At 48.6% G+C, this 10516-nt stretch overlaps 2 protein-coding genes across 2 annotated transcripts; one reads left to right on the forward strand and one right to left on the reverse strand.

Annotated features, from left to right (window-relative positions):
- The first annotated feature begins 230 nt into the window (after positions 1-230).
- LOC123403033 (TPR repeat-containing thioredoxin TTL4-like) lies at positions 231-4249 on the forward strand. Its single transcript, XM_045097011.1, has 6 exons — positions 231-1254; positions 2162-2357; positions 2469-2641; positions 2759-3095; positions 3187-3334; positions 3891-4249. The coding sequence occupies exons 1-5, from the start codon at positions 371-373 to the stop codon at positions 3307-3309; spliced, it is 1713 nt and encodes a 570-aa protein (XP_044952946.1). The 5' UTR covers positions 231-370; the 3' UTR covers positions 3310-3334; positions 3891-4249.
- Positions 4250-8679: 4430 nt separating this feature from the next.
- Positions 8680-10186, reverse strand: LOC123402474. The gene has a single exon (XM_045096397.1). The coding sequence runs from the start codon at positions 10096-10098 to the stop codon at positions 9193-9195; it is 906 nt and encodes a 301-aa protein (XP_044952332.1). The 5' UTR covers positions 10099-10186; the 3' UTR covers positions 8680-9192.
- Between the last annotated feature and the right edge of the window lie 330 nt (positions 10187-10516).

Here is a 10516-nt window from a genome sequence, read left to right on the forward strand (position 1 = left end):
TTTCCAACAAACATGTATATCATTTTGAAAAAAAACTAACACCTTATATTTTGAAAGGAAGGGAGTATGAAACCGGTACTTGGGAATTGGAGGAGAAAAAGGAAAGAAACGGAACCTTACACCAGAAGGGCCCACAAGATGAACCCCCAAAAAGACAAGGGGATTCGTGTAATATTTCCCATTTAAATTCCCCATGCTCCCCACATTCCTGCCTGCCCCAAGTTCGCAACCTCGTCGTTCGTTGCCAACCAAGACTGCGCGCAGGAGCCAACGGCCACCATCTCCTCCTGCCCTTCCTTGGCTCGATCCTCACCCTTCCTCCTCCCCCCCCAGGCCCAACCGCCGAGCGGTCGCGAACTTCGCCGTCGCCATGACGGAGTCGCGCCGCGCGCCGTCCGGCTGCGCCATGTTCGGCATCTACAGCGGCATGTTCCGCCGCCGCCGCTCCGCCTCCATGTCCTCCCTCTCCCGGATCAACGGGTCCCCACAGGCCGCCGCCGCCGACAGCGATGCCGCGCCGGCGAACCCGGCGCAGCGGAAGGCTGGCGTCCACGACGATTCCGCCCTCGTGCCCCGCCCCAAGGTCATGCCTTTGCAGCCGCAGATCAACGGCGCGGCGGCCCAGGCGGCGCAGCGTCCGTCGGGCGACAAGAGCAGGCCGAACAGGACGATGAATGGTGGGGCGAAGGCGGCGGCGGCGTCGCCTGCTGTGGAGTACACCGGCATGGCCGCGGAGCTGGACAAGATGATCCACGACCACCAGAGGGTGAAGGGCACGACGCAGATGATGCGCGCCACCTCCGGCAACATGATGATGCACCGCAACCTCGGCAACCTGAACACCGGCGCGTCCGCCCGCAGCTCGCTGGATCGCAGCGCCAAGGCGGCGGCCGCGAACGATCGGGCCAAGGCGGGGCCGCCGGGCAGCAACGGGTACGCCTTCTCCGGCATGGGCAACATCGTGAGCAAGCCGGCCGACCAGCTGTGCCGGGCGCTGTCGCACCGGACGGACCCGGAGAAGCTCAAGGAGATGGGCAACGAGGAGTACCGTGAGGGGCACTACGCGGAGGCGGTGGCGCTCTACGACCAGGCCATCATGATGGACCCGACGCGGCCGGCGTACTGGAGCAACAAGGCCGCCGCGCTCGCCGCGCTCGGCCGCCTCATCGACGCCGTCGCCGACTGCAAGGAGGCCGTCCGGATCGACCCCTCCTACGGCCGCGCGCACCACCGGCTCGGCGGATTGTATCTCAGGTACGTTGGTGTCATGCGCACGTAGGGCACCCGGCCGCATTGATCGCCGTCCCTAATCCGATTGTTTATCGATTGATGCAATGCGATTCAATGCAAAATGCACGACCGTTCTCAGCTGCTGCTAATTATCTCCCGTAATTTGCTATAACTGCCATCAAATGGTGAATTGATCGATCACGCGAGCACTAGTTTTTTTCATAAATTTCACCGTGGTCGCCAATTGACTGAACTGATATCAGGAAGTCTTAGCTGATAATAATTTTGGAATCTGAATTGAACTCACCACCTAGTGACGTTTCGTGGAGAGCCACTACGGTGGCTAGCTAGCAACCAAATGTTAGTTAAATGCTTAACGAACAGGTCGGGAAATTAGATAATGGCGTGGCTGCTTTGCATACACATATCATCCGAAGGTAGTATAGAAGTGTAGCTGTATTGTTAATTTGTTATTGCTAGGAAACCTCTGACGTTCCCCCGAAGAAATGGAATAGACCTTTCCGATAATTAGGGCCTGGATTCCTTCATCTGTAGCCTACATGTGCTGCTTAATTTATGCTATCAACATTCGGTTACTGGTTAGTTTATTTATCAGGTCTAGCATGAGCAAAACCTCCCTCCTCAAATCACTCTAGCACTTTGTGAACTTTTCATCCATGATTGGTGCTTTAATTCAGTAGCTAATCACTTCCTCAACAAGCATTCTTACCCATCTTTTTCAAGAGTCCAGACAATGATTGATAAACTTCTACTCAATTTGCAAGCTGAAAGAGGATAATGCTTCTCAATTTTAAGTTTCCCACACTGGGAACTGATTAAACGGACTGAAAATTATACTATCTGTTATGACGCTTTATTACTATGAGGTGATCGATATATGCTCACTACATGGTTACGCGTTCGTTGTCAGATTAGGAGAGCCAGACAAGGCCATAAACTACCTGAAGCAGTCGCCCGTGGACTCTGTAAGCGCCGACGTTTCCCGCGCGCAGTCGGTGAAGGGCCGCATCGCCAAGTGCACCGACGCGCGCAAGGTCAGGGACTGGATCACGGTGCTGCAGGAATCGCAGGCCGCCGTCTCCGACGGCGCCGACTGCGCCCCTCAGGTCAGTACCTAGTGTCAGACGAGCACGCTATCGCCAACTGTAGTGGCGTCAACGTGCGCGCGTACGTGCGTGCGTGGGTGGCACGACGTCTGAACTTCATCTTCGTGACAGGTGATGGCGCTGCAAGCGGAGGCCCTGCTGAAGCTGCAGCGGCACGACGAGGCGGACTCGGCGCTCCGCGGCGCGCTCAGGTTCGGCGTCGACGAGTCCGCCAAGACCTTCGGCACCACCGCCCACGCCTACGTTCTCATGGTCCGAGCCCAGGTCGACATGGCCGCCGGAAGGTTTGTTTGCTTGTGATCCCGAGTGGCATGCATGGCACTGCTTGGCGACATGGCGAAATGCATGGCTTTGTCTTCTGTTCTGAGTTCTGACGCATGTATGCACGTGAACTCGTGAAGGTTGGAGGAGGCGGTGGCGACGGCGCAGACGGCCTGTGAGCTGGACCCGGGCAGCCGGGAGACCGCCAACGTGCACCGGCGCGCCAAGGTGGTGGCGTCGGCGCGGCAGCGCGGCAACGACCTCTTCAAGGCGTCCAGGTTCGCCGAGGCGTGCGCGGCCTACAGCGAGGGCCTGGACAAGGGCGAGGGCGGCAGCGCCGTGCTGCTCTGCAACCGCGCCGCGTGCCACGCCAAGCTCGGCCGGCACGAGAAGGCCGTCGAGGACTGCAACGGCGCGCTCGCCGTGCGGCCCGGCTACAGCAAGGCCCGCCTCCGGCGAGCCGACTGCAACGTCAAGGTCTTCCATCTCCACATGCTTTTTGCTGCATTGCACGAGTTTCAAGCCCGTTTCGTCGTCATAGTTTTTAACTCTTGGTGTGCTCTGTCAGCTGGAGAGATGGGAGGCGTCGTTGAGAGACTACCAGGTGCTGATCCAAGAGCTCCCCGAGAACGAGGACGTGAAGAAGGCCCTCGCGGAGGTTGAAGTCAAGCTCAAGAGCCAGAGGAATTGATGGGCAGCAACAGCATCTACGTCAGGTAATTGCTCTCAGCTACTCCTCGCACTATTGATGCTTCAACTGCCAGTCGGTGGACATCACCATAGTCCTAATGAAAGTGTGCATTAGGAACCAAATGTTGTACGCAGTAGTTTTACAACAAAAGGAACGGCTGCTCTTACAAGTTGACGGAATCATCTGTCTTACAAAATTCAGACCCTACACAGAATGTTGAACAGACTTGCTTGATGCTTACTGTTTGTATACTGAATAGGAGTAGATACTATTCTAAGATACATTGCATACCAGCAGCATCAAGGTCTCTTCTGTTACTTCTTCAGCACCAATCATATAAATGTCGGCCGCAAGAAATGTGCTTCAGTTAGTTCAGCACCTTTATCTTTCTTATTAATTTTAGTTGGTTCGGTAGGTGTTAGGGCATCATCCGATGACCACGCGCAGATGAAAAGAAACCAAAGGCGGTTTGAAAACCAGGCAGATTCCTCGCCGGCGTAGGTGTTAGGGCGTCTTCCGATTCTTCTTTAGAATAAAGCATCGGCATGCTAGTCGTAACACTAGTCTATTCTTCTCTGCAGGTTTGTTTGCTTCTGTCGGCTAACGGAGAAATCAGCAGCAAGTTCTGAAGAGGCAAAGCGACTCTGCACGCGCCGTTGCGCGGCTTGTTTTAAGCCAAACCTGTGTGCCTTTTTTTCGCTTTGTTGTTAAACATACACCGAACTACAGAAAGAGGATGAAGTGATGGAACTGTACATAACACTACTCGCTCCATTGTTTGTGATGTGTAGTTAGTTGGTTTGTTCGGGTGTGGGGCGCCGGTGGTGGCGCCCAAGACTTCTGAAGTTTGCCTCTGAAACGGAACAGACGGAACAGCTGTACACTAAGATGAATGTTCATTCCAAGCAGAGTATCTGAATGTGTGCTTCCTTCTGCTGAACTTAGAACAGACAACTTCATTCATATACTCCCTCCATTCCTAACTATAGGGTGTATAATTTTTGGCACGAAAATTAAAGAACGCACGGGAAGTGAAAATTTTGCAAGTTTTGGGTGAGATTATACGTGGCTAATTGACATTAGAAAATAGAGCAGCTTGTCTGATATAACGAAATGTAATTAAATCCCTTAAACAAATATCCAAATGAGTGGTGCGATACAATACACCTTCTATTTCGGATTTTTTCTTAAAACACTATACACCTTATATTAAGGAATGGAGGGAGTACATAACTGGAATCCGTTCCAAAAATGAAAATGAAAAACCTAACTGGAGAGAACACGCATACATCAATGTTTCTGTGCTGCCCTATGTGATTACAGGCTGTGTGCTAATCATGGTATGCGTTCCTGTCTAGGGATGTAGTAGAGTTTAAATTCTTTTTTCTAAACATAGTATAGATGCAAACGCTCGTATAAATGCGCATACACTCATTTCTATGAACGCACATACACACACTCTATCACGATGAACACTTTTGAGAGACTGAGCTGACATATCATCTTAAAATTTACGAAGTTATCGTAGGCACCTCGTCATTGAGAGAAACGTCTATTCCCACTGAATGCGCATCGTCGAAAATCTTAAAATAAATCCAGGAATAAATGTGAACACGAGGGTTTGAATCCTAGTGGACTAGGGAATCCGGTAGGTCATCTAGTATAGATAGATGATAAAAAAAATTAGACACTTGCGCCAGTTCTTGAGAGGCTGGGCCAAGAATCAAAATGACATTTACAAAGTGGAAAAAAAGAGACTTATTCAGCTCATGAGTTAGATGTGAAAGCAAAGTCTACACTTCTTAATATGTCATAGGAATATTAAGATTGAGGCTGAGAAAAAGTTGCAAACTCTTCTAAGAGAGGAGGAGATGAAATGGGCCCTTCGAGCAAAGGTAAGGAAGGTGGTCCATGGGATGATAACACACAATTCTTTCACATGATTGCAAATGGCAAGCATAGGGAGAAGAAAATAATTTAACTTGAACAGGACGAGGATATAATTGTAGGACATGAGAACCTAAAATTATACATCTCCGAGTATTACAAGAACATTTTTGGTGAACCCGAAGAGAATTTTGTTTCTCTGGATGAGAGCACAATGGGTGGCATTCCTCAGCCCAGTTCGGATGAGAAATAGGTATTGTCAGCTCCGTTTACAGAGAAAGAGATGTTTAACACAATAGCGCAAATGAAGCAAAATAAGGCAACGGGACCAGATGGATTTCCGACGGAATTTTATAAAAAGGGTTGACATATTATAAAGGATGATTTTTTGCCTATGTTCCATTATTTGTTTAATGGTCAGTTACATCTATTCCACCTTAACTTTGGAACAATAACGTTGTTGTCAAAAAAAGGTGAAGGCTATTCGCATCGAGCAGTTCATGCCGATATGTCTGCTTAATGCGAGTTTTAGTTTTTTTACAAAGGTTGGCACACAAATAGGTTGACGCAGATAGCCCATTCGATAGTCCAACAAACTCAGACAACTTTCATGCGTGGAAGACATATCCTAGAAAGGGTCGTCGTCTTGCATGAAATGTTGTACAAAATCCATACAAAGAAACTTGATGGGGTTATCTTTAAAGTGGATTTCAAGAAGGCGTATCCACGTATGATAAGGTCAAATGACCATTTCTTCAACATGCTTTGCGTATGAAGGGGTTCAACGAATCATGGAGGGATCAGGTGGATGCTTTCATTCAGAAAGGTAGTGTTGGGATTAAAGTTAATGATGACATAGATTATTATTTTCAGACACATAAGGGATTGAGACAGGGAGATTCCATGTCTCCCGTGTTGTTAAACATAGTAGAAGATATGTTGGCAGTCCTTATTGGTCGGGCTAAAGAGAATGACCAAGTAGGAGGACTTGTCCCACACCTTGTAAAGGGCGGAGTGTCCATACTACAATACGCGGATGACACAATCATATTCATTTATAAAAAGGTATTAGAAATCCTAAGTTAAGGACGGATGGTACCATATCATATGGCATGTTGTGTATTTCAGGTGAACCAACAAGACTGGATGATGCATTAAGAGATCAAAAATGAAAAAAGGCCATGGATGAAGAGTATAGTGCACTCATGAGGAACAAGACCTGACACTTGGTACCAAATCAGAGAGGGAAGAATATCATTGACTTAGTGGGTGTATAGAATCAAAAGAAAGGCATATGGCTCCATTGACAGGTATAAGGCACGTCTTGTTGCTAAAGGTTTTAAGCAGCGTTACGGTATTGATTATGAGGACACTTTTAGTCCAGTTGTGAAGGCTGCAACCATAAGACTTGTGCTAGCCATTGTTGTGTCCAGGGGATGGAGTTTAAAACAGCTAGATGTAGAGAACGCGTTTTGGCATGGTGTTCTGGAAGAGGAGGTCTACATGAGGCAACCACGAGGTTATGAAAACAAGCAAAACCCTCATTATGTATGTAAACTTGACAAGGCTCTCTATGGTTTAAAACAAGCACCTAGAGCATGGTACTCCAGGTTGAGTGTGTAGCTGAAACATCTTGGCTTTATTGCATCAAAAGTTGACATATCCCTCTTTATATATAACAAGGCAAATACTGTTATTTTTGTGCTCATATATGTTGATGATATTATAGTTGCAAGTTCTTTAAAGAATTCTACTGATGCTCTCTTGCGTGACCTGAGTTCAGAATTTGCCTTAAAGGATCTTGGTGATTTAAACTTCTTTCTGGGCATTGAAGTTAAGAAGGATCAAGATGGCATAGTGTTGAAACAGGAAAAATATGCCACTGAACTTTTGGCTCGGATGGGAATGAAGGACTGCAAGCCTTCACCCACACCATTATCCTCTTCGAAACAATTGTCAGCACATGAAGGGGATCCACTTAAAGAGGAAGAAAGCACTAAATATAGAAGTGTTGTTGGAGCCTTGCAATACTTAACTTTGACACGACTAGATATTTCATTTGCTGTTAACAAAGTATGTCAATATCTACATGCTCCCACCTCTGTTCATTGGACAATTGTTAAAAGGATTATAAGGTATGTTAAGCATACTATAGGTTTGGGACTACATTTTAGACGTTCCAATTCTACACTTGTTAGTGCTTTCTCTGATGCAGATTGGGTAGGCTGTAGTGATGATAGAAAATCAACAGGAGGCTTTGCTGTTTTCTTTGGTTCTAACCTTATTTCATGAAGTGCCAGTAAGCAAGCAACAATGTCAAGGTCAAGTACTAAAGCTGAGTACAAGTCATTGGCAAATGCTACTGCTGAAATCATTTGGCTTAATTCTTTGCTTGAGGAATTGGGTGTGAATCAACATCGTACTTCGTGTTTATGGTGTGATAACTTGGGTGCTAATCCTATTTTTCATGCTAGAACCAAGCACATTGAAATAGACTTTTACTTTGTACAAGAAAGAGTTGCAGAGAAGGAGTTGGAGATACGCTTTATTCCTTCCAAAGATTAAGTTGCTGACGGATTCACTAAAGCTCTTCCATTCAAGCCATTTGAAACATTCAAGAACAATCTTAATCTAGGATAGGTAGTTTAGATTAAGGAAGGGTGTTAGATTTAGATATATTTAAGTTGTAATCTTAAACCACCTTCTCTATCTCTATCTCTCCTATTCAAATTGTCTATCCTTATCTGCTGAATCCTAACGATCGGCAGAGTTCTTGCAAACCACGGCAAGGTTGATTCCTGTCCCACCGATCAATATATACTCGCGGCTCCTCTACGAAGGCGTAGGCACGCTTTCACAGATCAATTCTTACAGAGGCTACAACATAAGTTTGAGCCTATTTCAACAAAAAAAGCAAGGGTATTATTGTTCGGGTTGTGGCCAAATGGTTTGAGGGATGCATGAAAGTCGGCATCAAACCGTGATGATTGATGGTTTTCTATCGTGACCGGCTAACCCTCTGCTAAATACAAATCTAATTACAGACTGACTCGTACACATAATATTTGATACATATTTTAACAATTATAGAAGGAGCTTTACAATGTATGGAGACCGGGAGACATGACGACTCTGCTAGAGTGTCATTTGGCCCAAAATCACTACATTGACCGTTACTTTGATGACAGGATACACATGGCGACTCTGCTAGAATTGCTCTAAGTAACTTCTAATTAAACTTTCCTGAAAAAGAAAGATTTCTAATCAATCTATTTGCTCAGATCCATGAGATAACATATATACCGAGTACCGACAGCGATTGCAGCTGGCCATACACAACGTACAGTTGTTGTTATGAACCTGGACTTTTCTGACTATCAATTGTACTTTCAGAAACAGAGACGTTGTCGCTGAACCGGACATCCGGTATTCATAAAAGGACAAGATCGTTTCATTTTCTCACAGCTAATATGAGGTGAGCGGTGGCAAAGCTGTGACATCAAATTAATTCTTCCAGGTATACAAACAGAAATCAACAAATCATGTACAGTCAGCTTAACGCCTTAATGCTTATATCATGCAAACAAGAGTACTAAGGTAAATCGCTAGAGAACTCCATCTCAGATCCAAAGTTAAGTTGCACACTGGCTGGGAGCTATACACTTCACTCGTATTACTCCTCACATACTGCAGGTACTGTTCACCATGTACATATATATATATATGCATATGTAGGTAAAAATATAGCAAGGGATCCCTAATAAAAACACAGCAATATCTACAGAGCAGAATATGTTTTGCTGAGAGGCCTACACGCTGGCCTTCTCTGAACCAAATCTGCCACATGCTGATCGAATCCTTTACGCGATCCATACGCAAATCGTAGCAACGACTCTGCTCTCAGAAGGAGAATCGGCAGAGGATCGGGGTAGCAAAACGTTGAAAAACACACATACATTGTTCGCGGAAGGAGAGGATGGAATGGATCATCGTCGTTCATTTCTTCCAGCTCCGGCAGCGTAAGATCGAGTCGTCCCCGCCGACGATCCATGTCTCCTTGGCGATGTCCATGGATACCTGGAAGAAGTCGGGCGGGTACCTCATGACCACCAGGTTCTCCTTCTCCGCCTCTTCCTCCTTTGCCTCGTTGCTGTCGCTCTTGGCCTCCTCGTCCTCCCCTGCGTCTGCCACCCCGAGCCTCCTCGCCAGCCCCTTCGCCGGCGCCGACCGGCACCGCATCAGCATCAGCGCGTTCGCCGGCGGCGCCGCGTCTTCTTGGTCCTCCTCCCCCGGCTTTAGTTCTTGTTCCTGCGTCGTTCTGGGAACCCTCTTCCCTTCCTCCAGCACCATGAACCACTTGGCCAATGCATCCCCGTGCCGATCCGTCTCCTTCCCCGCGCGGCCCACCTGCTCCTCGTCTTCCTCGTCCTCCTCCCCGGATGTGTACTCCACGACGGCGCCGGGGAACCTGCCGAAGCAGCCTGAGACGTTGAGCCGGAAGGCGCCGTGCAGGGCGTTGAGGAAGGGCAGGGCGTCCTTCTTGATCCCGAGCGCCTGCATCCACGTGGCCTTCTTCTTCCCACCGGCGGCGCCAAGGCCTCCCTTGGGCTTGGCCGACCGGGAGACCTTGATCTGCCCCGCGCACGTCACCTTGGGCGACGTCGGCTCGTTGTCCTCGCCGACGTCAACGGCGTGGTGTCGGCGGCTCGGGTTCCTATTGGCGGCCACCCTGGACGACGACGGCCGGGCGCCGCTGGTGCTGTGCCGGCGCTCGGAGCTCGCAGACGGCCGCGACGGGCTGCAGGCCGTCTTGGGCGGCATGAGCGCCAGGTGCGCCCGCGGCGGGAAGCAGACGAGGAAGTCGGTGGCCGTGCCGCTGCTCCCCCTCCTCCTCCCCCTCATCGCGGCCGTGCTGTGCCTGTGCGTGAAGCTCCTTCTTCCTCCTCTTCCTCTCCCTCCTCTGCTCTTGCTGTGAAGCTTGAGGCTGTGATGAGTGACCGAGCTGTCTGTTTAGGTGCAAGTTTTAAAAGCCCGGACGGAGGCGTCCAGCTTTCGGTTGGTGCCGGCGCTGAAAGAAGCTCAAGCCCAAATAAACAAGACAGGGCAACTTGTAACAACAAAAGCTTAGGCCAAAACGGTAGCAGCACCGTGCTGGTTGCAAGCCTGCAGCGGTGTCGTGTTGTTTGGCCATGTTGGAGGCAAGATCATGTAGCGTCAGGACTAAAAAAATTGGGATTTAATTTAATGAGGGCCTGCCTGATTGAGGTGGTTGATCACGGGTATCTTCAAGGAAGTGGACCGTGGAGCTTTTCTATGGATA

Source organism: Hordeum vulgare, chromosome 6H (genome assembly GCF_904849725.1).
Source record: "Hordeum vulgare subsp. vulgare chromosome 6H, MorexV3_pseudomolecules_assembly, whole genome shotgun sequence".
NCBI lineage: Eukaryota > Viridiplantae > Streptophyta > Magnoliopsida > Poales > Poaceae > Hordeum > Hordeum vulgare.